Here is a 12489-nt window from a genome sequence, read left to right as displayed (position 1 = left end):
TATGCATCCATGAAGTGGCAATGAATTGTTCAAATTAAAATCTAAATGTTGAAGAGATGAAGGTATGGAGAAGGTGGATCACAATAGTCTGACATTAGAACACTTCAAAAGTAACCTGTTTAATTGACTGTCAAACAGCCTACTGATTAAACAGCTTTTAAAACATGTAGCCTACAACATATAGGCTATAACAGACACAAGATATTTATGGAATTTGTATCTGAATCAAAACAGTGTGTAAATTATAGGCTAACTGGAAGAACACTATTTCTTTGTTCTCTTAGGGAACAGTGGCCAATTGCTTAATCTCCTCCAGTAAATCGTATGCCATTGTGTACAATGAATCACCATACTGTTACTCTGGGATTAAGACGACTACTCAATTGGATTCCGCAGAGGTTAGACGCGAATGTTGTCTCGCCTACCCAAAATGCAAGGCGGGGCTGCAGCCACGAGAAAGGAATGACGTTGTCGGATTGGCTGCTGCTCCAGACCTTAGCATCGCTGCTCACCAGGCTAGCCCAGCAGCAGCCTCCACCCCACCGCCAAGCGAAGAAGGGGCTTCTCAAGATCTCCAGTCGCCCACGGTTAACCAGTCTTTATGAAACATAAATAGTGACCAATTTCAGACATGGCGAGACTGTGTTTACGAGCTACGTACTCATATCCCGCCGCTTCGAAGGAGGAGTGAGGCGGAGTGTTTTCATGGGGGCGGTGGGTCGTGAAGAAAAATTCGAGTAACGTCCGAGAAGCTCGATACGTAAACAAACTGGACACAAATTGACAGAATCGACAGCAACCGTCAATGACGAGATAAACAGCATGGCAGGGGTTTGCAACAGTGTTACGCCTGGGATGGGCGAAATTATTCAACTCAACGTCGGCGGAACGAGGCAAGTGTTATGCGCATTTATCGTGTTTTCTTATAGTCTAATGAAGCTGGTTGCTAACCTACGTTATCCTTGAGTATGGAGGTCCTTGACCACACGATGGACACAGGCCCTGACATTGTACAGAGCCGTAAGAGAATTGGATCGGTAGGGCTGTCTCTATCGGGGGTGTAGCCTACGGAGTCCCTGTCCCGTTCAGGGAAAACATGTTGCCATTTGTTGCAGGTTTACCAGTCACCTATGTTGTTGAAACACTTGGAACTTGCGACTGTTTGTAGTTGAAGGAATTTGCATAACACCAATTACCCAAATATTTGACATTTTCTGTCAGCAGCACGTGGTTTTGTTATTGATCTAACTTACCGTGCAATTCCTGACAGATTCCTCACAAAACACTAACCTAGGCTACTTGAAGTCGTATTTGGCTGCAGACAACAGTTTGGTATTATTCAATCAGTTTAATCACAAATGCGTCAAAATATGGAGGATTAGCGACAAAATGCGGATTTAACTCTGGACTCACCACAGAGCTAGCTTTCGAGCAGCAGTAGCCTATGACAGTAGACGCTGTCAAATGTGTCTCTCAATAAACTCAGGAATCTCAACATGCAAAATACTTTCACTGAGTCAGCTGTGTTCATAATAGAATCAACATACATCCTCTTTTTACATGTTTATAAAGTTAGGCTATGTTGACTCTTCCCTTTGGGGCAAATTGATCGATATCGGATATTTAGCCTACAGTTTAGCGCACTCTTGATACCAAGTAGCCTACATGGCAAATACAATTACCTAGCAATGGAGAGACCAACGGAGAGTACAATGATGACACGTACGAGGTAGTCTAGGCCTAATGCTGCACACAAACAAAGTTGACAATACAGCGCTGGTAAAAGATAAGCTGCGGTTCGTCCCTGCTGTAACATAAGCCGTGTCAGATGACTGTCCTTTTACTCCGAACGACCGCAGAGACCGGATACCGCTCTGTGCCGATATACCCATAAACATGTGTGATCTCTCTGCTGTCTTCAGATCAGCTCCCAAGCGCTGTCATTTAAATGACCGCGGTAGAAATGTTGACATACTACACCACGCAAATAGAGGGGGGTTTAACCAGAAGGGGGGGGGGGGGGGGGGGGGGGAGACCACATTTGTATGGCATCACTGGAATGATACGCCCTTGATGGATGTTTATGTCATCACCTACCATAACCTTATTATGTCCTAAAAGCATTGGTGTGGTTAGCCAGAATAGTGTACCCTGCATGCATCATGGATGAAGTAGAGAGGAAGGAGGAAAGGTGTTAAAACACCTCATGACCGACCTGGGTGTCTGGAAACACTGGAGTTCACCATTATATCACACACACTCACTTGTTCACCATTATATCACACACACTCACGCTGTGATCTCCTACACACTCATCCTGCACCATATCTTACCATACCTTCTGTCGTCTACAGGTTTAGCACCTCCAGGCAGACCCTTATGTGGATTCCAGACTCTTTCTTTTCAAGGTAAAATCCTTCTCTCTCACACACACACACACACACACACACACAGGAACTGTTACCACTGTTTACATATTAAAGTTGTCATTAACACGTCAGTGTCTTTGTGTGTTTCTCTGTAGTGTGGCATGTGTGCAGAGTATGCCTTAAGCTCTGCCATCCTGTGGCACAAGACCTACACTGCCATATGTTTAGTCCCCTGCATGCTCTCCCATCAAGCCCCTCTTACTATGAAGACTAGCAGAGTCTAGCAGAGCAGTCTAGCAGAGCACGTCCTAAACTTCCACATCCTGGCATATGCTTAACCCCTTCCCTCTCGTCATCACTCTCTCTCTCTCTGACTATGTACTGTCCTATTGTGCTCTCTCTCTTTCTCTCTGTCTCTCTTTCTCTCTCTGTCTGTCTGTCTCTGTCTCTGTCTCTCTCTTTTGCTCTCTCACACTAAACTCTTACTAACTAAGGTCTGTGTTCTGTCCTATTGTTTTCCCTGTCTCTCTCTCTCTCTGTTTTACCTCTCTCTCTCTCTCTCTCTCTCTCTCCTCTCTCTCTCTCTCTCTCTCTCTAACTGTCTGTGTTCTGTCCTATTGTTCTCTCTCTCTCTCTGTCTCACCTCTCTCTCTCTCTCTCTCTCTCTCTCTCTCTCTCACACACACTAACTGAGGTCTGTGTTCTCTGTTGTTGCAGCTTGCTCAGTGGGAGAATCTCAACTCTAAGGGATGAAACTGGAGCTGTAAGTATTGATCCAATATGGAGATCCAACTGGCTCATGGCAACCTGATCACTGATCCATAAACATACTGACTGTTTGCACACGTCCTCGTACAGTACCAGTCAAAAGTTTGGACACACCTTTCATTTTTGGGAGAAGTGTTTTCTTTACTTTTATTATTTTCTACATTGTAGATTAATACTGAATACATTTAAACTACGAAGGAACACATATGGAATGATGTACTAAACAAAAAAAGTGTTATCTACCATGTAGAAAATAATAAAAGTAAAGAAAAAACTTCTCCAAAAATGAGAAGGTGTGTCCAAACTTTTGACAGGTACTGTACGTCTGCCCGATCAGCATCAGTTATTTATGGTGTTCTCTCTTTCAGATATTCATTGACAGGGACCCAACAGCGTTTGCACCAATTCTGAACTTTCTTCGGACTAAAGAACTCGACCTGCGGTACGGTAACCACCCTTACATGTTCATATGGGCTTTTCATATGTGCGATCAGTGTGTGTGTGTGTGTGTGTGTGTGTGTGTGTGTGTGTGTGTGTGTGTGTGTGTGTGTGTGTGTGTGTGTGTGTGTGTGTGTGTGTGTGTGTGTGTGTGTGTGTGTTTTACGTTCTCTTCAGGGTAACTGAGTCCAGCTCTTGTTTCCCTCTCATAGGGGTGTGAATATAAACATCCTGCGGCATGAGGCAGAATTTTATGGGATAACCCCATTAGGTAAGGGCTCTTAGATCTCACTCAGCCTCACTGCAGACCATTCCGTGTGTGTGTGTGTGTGTGTGTGTAAGGGCTCTTAGATCTCACTCAGCCTCACTGCAGACCATTCCGTGTGTGTGTGTGTAATGGCCCCCACTCAGCCTCACTGCAGACATCATGTGATCCCTCTAATCAAATATGACCATCCACTAGCTGAAGCACACTGGCCCTCATGCAAAGGAGATGCTGTGTGTGTGTGTGTGTGTGTGTGTAGCTGTTTGAGCTACTTTCACTGTGTTCTTAAAGGTGCAGTCCGCAACTCTAATCCAACACACTTTTTGTCGAATTCAGCAAATTGCTCCTCATGGTCCTCTAGCTGTCCATTCTGTCTGTGTGTGTGTGTGTGTGTGTGTGTGTGTGTGTAGCCAGAGGGTGCAGTGCTGTTCAGTGAGTAAACCTCACTTCCCCGACACCTTCAGAGACGTGCTAGTGACAGACGCTAGCACCCATGTGTTTCAGCTTCCTCCCTAGTCTAACAGTAGCCAGCGTGTATAGAGCTGTGCAGTGAGTAAACCTGCCTCCCCGACACCTTAAGGGACAGATGCTAGGGTTTAGTCTCCTTAAGAGACGTGCTAGCCACAGATGCTAGCACCCATAGGTTTAGCCTCCTTAAGAGACGTCCTAGCGACAGATGCTAGCACCCATGGGTTTAGCCTCCTTAAGAGACGTCCTAGCGACAGACGCCAGTTTCTAGGGGTTTAGCCTCCTTAAGAGACGGCCTAGCGACAGACGCCATCACCTATGGGTTTAGCCTCCTTAAGAGATGGCCTAGCAAAAGACGCCATCACCTATGGGTTTAGCCTCCTTAAGGGACGGCCTAGCGACAGATGCTAGCACCCATGGGTTTAGCCTCCTTAAGAGACGTCCTAGCGACAGACGCTAGCAGCCACGGGTTTAGCCTTCTTTAAGAGACGTCCCGTTTCCCATGTCTGAGGTTGGGAGTTCGAGTCTGGTGTGGGGCTGTGCTTGTCCGCACAACGCAGGTTACATTTAGCGGGAGCTTCGTTCATAGAGGTGACTTTTTAAAAGTAGGCTGACTTGTTTTTCACCCTTTCAAGCTTTTGATGACCTGTGGTTTGTTGATGTTGTTTTCTTGTCGCCATGGTGCAGTGCGGCGACTGTTGCTGTGTGAGGAGCTGGAGCGGTCGTCGTGTGGCAGTGTGCTGTTCCATGGATACCTGCCACCTCCAGGTAACTCTCCTAGAGAGGGAAGGGGGATCTGGAGGAAACTAATTAGGAAACTATCTTAACCAACAAGAGCTTGAATTGATGACTAACACAGGCACTCAACATTCCTAGTATGCAGAGACACCGGTCCCATTGTAATGAGCACACACACACACACACACACACACACACACACACACACACACACACACACACACACTAACAAACACACTCCAAGTCCATTCATTGTTACGAGCACACACATCTGTCACAGTCTGTTCTGTGCTGTCACCACACACTTGCACCTGTTCCAGTCTGTTTTATCTTGTGAGCACACGCACACGCACACACACACACACACACACACACACACACACACACACACACACACACACACACACACACCTGTCAGCAGCTGTTGAGTAGCGTCTGGTGTCTCCCCTCTGTCTCTACAGCAGTCCCACCACGTAAGAGCAGCAGTGCAACAACAGCAGCAGTAGCAACATCAGCGGCAGTAGCAACATCAGCGGCCCCTGAGGAGCGGCAGGGGCCCGGGGGGGCCGAGGGAGGGGGCCCCAGACCTTGCAGACAAACAGGCCTGCCTGGACCCTCAGGTGCAGACGCACCCCAGCGACTAGGTGAGAGAGAGAGAGAGAGAGAGAGAGAGAGAGAGAGAGAGAGAGAGAGAGAGAGAGGCTTCCAAACAAAACACTGAATAGTTTAAGTTGTTGTTGTTTTTTCTCTACTGCACTGTTGTATTGGCATTTAGGCTGATGGTAACAGGAAGACAGGTTTCATCTGGAGGGTTAAACAGGTTTCATCTGGAGGGTTAAACAGGTTTCATCTGGAGGGTCAAACAGGCAGACAGGTTTCATCTCTAGGGTCAAACAGGCAGACAGGTTTCATCTCTAGGGTTAGACAGGCAGACAGGTTTCATCTCTAGGGTTAGACAGGTGGTGAATGTGTCTGAGGCTTTTGGGGCTGGTCTTTGCTGGAAGGCATTAGGCTGCTGGCTGCATATCGCAGTACAGAGTGCCATTATGCTCATAGGGTTGGTCACTAACATGCTGCTATCAGAGAGTGGCGTTATTGTGTTCATCGTTTTGGACTGTTACCTCAGAAAATAACATGTGGCTATCAGACAGTGACGTTATTGTGTTTTGGACTGTCACCTCAGAAAATAACATGTGGCTATCAGACAGTGGCGTTATTGTGTTCATGGTTTTGGACTGTCACCTCAGAAAATAACGTGGCTATCAGACAGGGGCGTTATTGTGTTCATGGTTTTGGACTGTCACCTCAGAAAATAACATAGCTATCAGACAGTGGCATTGTTGTGTTCATGGTTTTGGAAAATAGCATGTGGCTAGCAGAGAGCCGACATGTCTCCTGCATGAGGCATTTGGAGTTGGTAGACGAGCAGCAGCAGCAGCAGCAAGGGATTGTGGGAAAAGAAAGGGGAGGGGGTGAGAGGGGAGTGTTTCTCTCTGTGTGTGTGTGTTTGTGAATGGATAAGTGTGTGTGTGTGTGACTGAGTGTGTGTGTGTGTGAATGGATGAGTGTGTGTGTGTGTGTGTGTGTGTGTGACTGAGTGTGTGTGTGTGTGAGTGTGTGAGTGTGTGTGTGTGTGTGTGTGTGTGTGTGTGTGTGGAGGTGATCTGTGAAAGGCCTTTTATGTGGAACAGAGATGTCCTCTTTGTGAGGCCTACAGGGCTGCATTACTGCAGTCATGTGAGGGCAGAGATGAGACAATCTAATCCAGCAGCCAATGAGAAATGAGAGAATGGAAAGAACAGCCAATCAGAGTTGACTAAATCAAATAACAACCAGTCAGAGTACTTGATATCATCTTAATGGCAATTTCTGTTAGTCATCAGAATAGATGTGGTGCATTTCCGGGACAAATGTTTAGAGTACTTTACTTAGACTGGAAATGGACCAAAACAGAAGCAATGTTCATGCAGTGTATAGAAGCATTCAGTGTACAGTATGATTCACTATTAGACATAACCTTTCAGTTTGTGCCGAGTTATGCTTAGAGACCTCATCCAATAGATTTATAGGGATCATCAGCATGTATGGAAATGACCAAGGCGACGGTCTGAGTGTGTTTGCGAATGATCAAGCACCCGGTCTGAGTGTGTTTGTGTATGACCAAGCACCCGGTCTGAGTGTGTTTGCGTCTGAGTGTGTTTGCGTCTGAGTGTGTTTGCGAATGACCAAGATGACGGTCTGAGTGTGTTTGCGAAAGACCAAGCATCCGCTCTGAGTGTGTTTGAGAATGATCAAGCACCCGGTCTGAGTGTGTTTGTGTATGACCAAGCACCCGGTCTGAGTGTGTTTGCGTCTGAGTGTGTTTGTGTATGACCAAGCATCCGGTCTGAGTGTGTTTGCGTCTGAGTGTGTTTGTGTATGACCAAGCACCCGGTCTGAGTGTGTTTGCGTCTGAGTGTGTTTGTGTATGACCAAGCATCCGGTCTGAGTGTGTTTGCGTCTGAGTGTGTTTGCGCCTGAGTGTGTTTGCGAATGTCCAAGCTTCCAGTCTGAGTGTGTTTGCGAATGTCCAAGCTTCCAGTCTGAGTGTGTTTGCGAATGACCAAGCACCCGGTCTGAGTGTGTTTGCGACTGAGTGTGTTTGCGTCTGAGTGTGTTTGCGAATGAGTGTGTTTGTGTATGACCAAGCACCCGGTCTGAGTGTGTTTGTGAATGACCAAGCACCCGGTCTGAGTGTGTTTGCGAATGAGTGTGTTTGTGTATGACCAAGCATCCGGTCTGAGTGTGTTTGTGAATGATCAAGCACCCGGTCTGAGTGTGTTTGTGAATGATCAAGCACCCGGTCTGAGTGTGTTTGCGACTGAGTGTGTTTGCGTCTGAGTGTGTTTGCGTCTGAGTGTGTTTGCGAATGAGTGTGTTTGTGTATGACCAAGCACCCGGTCTGAGTGTGTTTGTGAATGACCAAGCACCCGGTCTGAGTGTGTTTGCGAATGAGTGTGTTTGTGTTTGACCAAGCATCCGGTCTGAGTGTGTTTGTGAATGATCAAGCACCCGGTCTGAGTGTGTTTGCGAATGACCAAGCACCCGGTCTGAGTGTGTTTGCTGACGCTTTGCCTCCTCAGGGTATCCTGTGGATCCGAGGAAGGTGCTGATCGTGGCTGGCCACCATAACTGGATTGTTGTTGCCTATGCACACTTCGTCATTTGTTACAGGTTTGTTAACTCCTGTTTAGTTCCTACGTCTGATTCATTGGAAAAGAGATAAATAAATATGTTAGTGTGTGTATATGCCTGTGTGCTTTTGTGTATCTGTTTATATCTGTTGAATGTACGTATGTTTTCCTACTTTTTCTTGTGTGTGTGTGTGTGTGTGTTTCTGTGTGTTTCTATATATGCGTGTGTGTCTTTGTGTATCTGTTTGATGTCTATATATCTATATCTATTTAATGTTTGTGTCTGCTTTCCTACATTTGTGTGTGTGTGCGTGTGTGCGTGTGTGTGTGTGTGTGTGTGTGTGTCTGTGTGTGCGTGTGTGTGTGTGTGTGTGTGTGTGTGTGTGTGTATGTATGTATGTGCGCGCGTGCGTGTGTGTGTGTGTCTAGGATCAAGGAGTCGTCAGGTTGGCAGCAGGTGTTCTCCAGCCCCTACCTGGACTGGCCAATCGAGCGCGTGGCTCTGAACGCTAAGGTGGTCGGTGGTCCCCATGGCGACAAAGACAAGATGGTGGCGGCGGCCTCTGAGAGCAGCATCATCCTGTGGAGCATCCAGGATGGAGGCAACGGGAATGAAATAGGTGTGTGTGTGTGTGACTGTCTATAACTCGGCTAGTGTCTCTCTGGCTCTGGTCTGTCTTGTGTGTGTTTTGGGGTGCAGTGTGTTCAGTAGCTGTGTGTAATCTGTGCGGTGTGTGTAATCTGTGCGGTGTGTTCAGTAGCTGTGTGTAATCTGTGCGGTGTGTGTAATCTGTGCGGTGTGTTCAGTAGCTGTGTGTAATCTGTGCGGTGTGTGTAATCTGTGCGGTGTGTTCAGTAGCTGTGTGTAATCTGTGCGGTGTGTGTAATCTGTGCGGTGTGTTCAGTAGCTGTGTGTAATCTGCGGTGTGTGTGTGTTGGGGTGCAGGTGTGTTCAGTAGCTGTGTGTAATCTGTGCGGTGTGTTCAGTAGCTGTGTGTAATCTGTGCGGTGTGTGTTTTGGGGTGCAGGTGTGTTCAGTAGCTGTGTGTAATCTATGCAGGTGTGTTCAGTAGCTGTGTGTAATCTGTGCGGTGTGTGTGTTGGGGTGCAGGTGTGTTCAGTAGCTGTGTGTAATCTGTGCGGTGTGTTCAGTAGCTGTGTGTTTTGGGGTGCAGGTGTGTTAAGTAGCTGTGTGTAATCTGTGCAAGTGTGTTTAGTAGCTGTGTGTTTTGGGGTGCAGGTGTGTTTAGTAGCGGTGTGTAATCTGTGCGGTGTGTTCAGTAGCTGTGTGTAATCTGCGGTGTGTGTTGGGCTGCAGGTGTGTTCAGTAGCTGTGTGTAATCTGTGCTGTGTGTTCAGTAGCTGTGTGTAATCTGCGGTGTGTGTGTGTTGGGGTGCAGGTGTGTTCAGTAGCTGTGTGTAATCTGTGCGGTGTGTGTGTGTGTTGGGGTGCAGGTGTGTTCAGTAGCTGTGTGTAATCTGTGCGGTGTGTGTAATCTGTGCGGTGTGTGTGTGTTCAGTACCTGTGTGTAATCTGTGCGGTGTGTGTGTGTTCAGTACCTGTGTGTAATCTGTGCTGTGTGTGTGTTGGGGTGCAGGTGTGTTTAGTAGCTGTGTGTAATCTGTGCGGTGTGTGTGTGTGTTGGGGTGCAGGTGTGTTCAGTAGCTGTGTGTAATCTGTGCGGTGTGTGTAATCTGTGCGGTGTGTGTGTGTTCAGTACCTGTGTGTAATCTGTGCGGTGTGTGTGTGTTCAGTACCTGTGTGTAATCTGTGCTGTGTGTGTGTTGGGTGCAGGTGTGTTTAGTAGCTGTGTGTAATCTGTGCGGTGTGTGTGTGTGTTGGGGTGCAGGTGTGTTCAGTAGCTGTGTGTAATCTGTGCGGTGTGTGTAATCTGTGCGGTGTGTGTGTGTGTTGGGGTGCAGGTGTGTTCAGTAGCTGTGTGTAATCTGTGCGGTGTGTGTAATCTGTGCGGTGTGTGTGTGTGTTGGGGTGCAGGTGTGTTCAGTAGCTGTGTGTAATCTGCGGTGTGTGTGTGTTGGGGTGCAGGTGTGTTCAGTACCTGTGTGTAATCTGTGCGGTGTGTGTGTGTGTTGGGGTGCAGGTGTGTTTAGTACCTGTGTGTAATCTGTGCGGTGTGTGTGTGTGTTGGGGTGCAGGTGTGTTCAGTCTAGGGGTGCCAGTGGACTCTCTCTTCTTCATCGGGAGTCAGCTGGTGGCCACCAGTCACACGGGAAAAGTCGGAGTGTGGAACGCTGTCACTCAACACTGGCAGGTGCGTCCCCCACCCTCTCCACCAATCAGAGGACTCGGCCTGCCCCCAGCATTAAGATTAGTGGGTGTGAATCATCTGTGGGGATTAGGTCTAGTCCTGGATTAAAATATACTAAAATACATTAAGAATGGAGGTGCTGTTTAAATTGATAGATAGCCCCAGTAAAAATCCAAGTCTAGTCTTGGTGTTTTAGCCTTTGTGTTTTCCACATATACAACCGTGAGGTCAAATGTGATCTAATGTAAAGTGAATTCATTCATTGTTCAGTTAATGAAATCATACAAAATGCTGTTAATTTCAGTTATGAGAAGAATGTTTTAAGAATGTATTGCAAGTGGCGTAGTTTAAATCACACTGGGCAGTAACCATGTCCAGAGCAGCCTAACAACAAACACAGACCGCCCACAATGCTTAGCTCTGTGAGCTGCAGACACAGGTGACCTGTGGCAAAGGCTCTGACCCCTGAGTGACCCCTGAGTGACCCCTGAGTGACCTCTGACCCTGTGTCCTCTGTGCATGTGGCAGGTGCAGGACGTGGTGCCCATCACCAGCTGTGACACGGCCGGCTCCTTCCTGCTGCTGGGCTGCAACAATGGCTCCATCTACTACATAGGTGAGCCCCGACCCTTGACCCCTGACCCCTCACATCCCCGCACTCTCCATCTACTACATAGGTGAGCTCTGACCCTTGACCTCTCACATCCCCGCACTCTCCATCTACTACATAGGTGAGCTCTGACCCCTGACCCTTGACCTCTCACATCCCCGCACTCTCCATCTACTACATAGATGACCCCTGACCCCTGACCTCTCGCATCCCTGCACAATATTAAAGCTGCAGTACACAATATTAGAGCTGCAGTACACAATATTAAAGCTGCAGTACACAATATTAAAGCTGCAGTACACAATATCAAAGCTGCATTATGCAATATTAAAGCTGCATTACGCAATATTAAAGCTGCAGTACACAATATTAGAGCTGCAGTACACAATATTAAAGCTGCAGTACACAATATCAAAGCTGCATTATAATAATAATAATAATAATTCATTTGATTTGTAACGCACTCTTCATTCAGAAGAATCTCAGAGTGCCAATATTAATATTAATATTATGCAATATTAAAGCTGCATTACACAATATTAAAGCTGCAGAATGCAATATTAAAGCTGCATTATGCAATATTAAAGCTGCATTATGCAATATTAAAGGTACATTAGACAATATTAAAGCCGCAGGATGCAATATTAAAGCTGCAGTACGCAATCCGAAAGGGAACATAGGCAGCAGTGGAAAAACAGTGGAAAATATTTTTAAAAAATCACATGGTCAGAAACGGTGTGAACATCAGGAGATAGTCTGCATCTCTGGCTGTGCAAAGGGTTCTGCTGCCTAAACAAAGCACTGGTGTGTGTCCTGTGTGTGTGTCTGTGTGTGTCCTGTGTGTGTGTACGTGTCCTGTGTGTGTGTCTGTGTGTGTCCTGTGTGTGTGTGTGTGTGTGTGTGTCCTGTGTGTGTACGTGTCCTGTGTGTGTACATATCGGTCAGACTTCAACCTCGACCCCTGTGTTAACCGTACCGTTAACCATGATCTGCTTTGCGTTCGAGATAAAGAAAAGGGAACTGTAAGAGGAGAAGTTGGCTATTTATGCAAATGTTGGATATATCCGCAAACATCATTAGCATTGAATACCGTTTTAGCGTTGTGTAGATCAGTAGAACAATCCGAGAGCTGAACCTCTGATCGTATGCAGCTGATAACAGGACAGCTGTCATAGTTATACAAGTTGAACTCGGCTGTCTTAGTTTGAAACGAGGAAATGAAATAGTTCTGCATGGTAAGGAACGAGTGATGGCATAGTGGGTACAGCGCTGTGTTTGTGTTACTGGCTGTTTTCAGCAACCTAAAGGGATCAGATTTGACCGTGGGGTGAGGAGGAGTCATAGTTATGTGGTGTATTCACTTAAGGCTTCACTCTCTGCCCCTGTGTTG

At 46.8% G+C, this 12489-nt stretch overlaps 1 protein-coding gene across 2 annotated transcripts in view; it reads left to right on the top strand.

Moving 5' to 3' along the window:
• The first annotated feature begins 415 nt into the window (after window positions 1-415).
• Window positions 416-12489, top strand: part of kctd3 (potassium channel tetramerization domain containing 3) — a 20298-nt gene continuing 8224 nt past the window's right edge. The window contains exons 1-11 of one of the 2 annotated variants that reach the window (XM_042709755.1): window positions 416-893; window positions 2355-2408; window positions 3087-3132; window positions 3506-3579; window positions 3788-3846; window positions 4996-5076; window positions 5508-5690; window positions 8169-8259; window positions 8649-8839; window positions 10377-10492; window positions 11018-11105. In XM_042709755.1, coding sequence (XP_042565689.1) covers window positions 823-893; window positions 2355-2408; window positions 3087-3132; window positions 3506-3579; window positions 3788-3846; window positions 4996-5076; window positions 5508-5690; window positions 8169-8259; window positions 8649-8839; window positions 10377-10492; window positions 11018-11105 — 1054 coding nt within the window. In that variant the 5' untranslated portion in view covers window positions 416-822. The remainder of the gene's footprint in view (window positions 894-2354; window positions 2409-3086; window positions 3133-3505; window positions 3580-3787; window positions 3847-4995; window positions 5077-5507; window positions 5691-8168; window positions 8260-8648; window positions 8840-10376; window positions 10493-11017; window positions 11106-12489) is intronic. The other variant, XM_031579706.2, reaches the window with a different exon arrangement.

This window comes from Clupea harengus, chromosome 14 (assembly GCF_900700415.2).
Source record: "Clupea harengus chromosome 14, Ch_v2.0.2, whole genome shotgun sequence".
NCBI classification, from domain to species: Eukaryota; Metazoa; Chordata; class Actinopteri; order Clupeiformes; family Clupeidae; genus Clupea; species Clupea harengus.
Note: the sequence above shows the minus strand (reverse complement) of the source record. Positions and strands in the feature narration are given on the sequence as shown.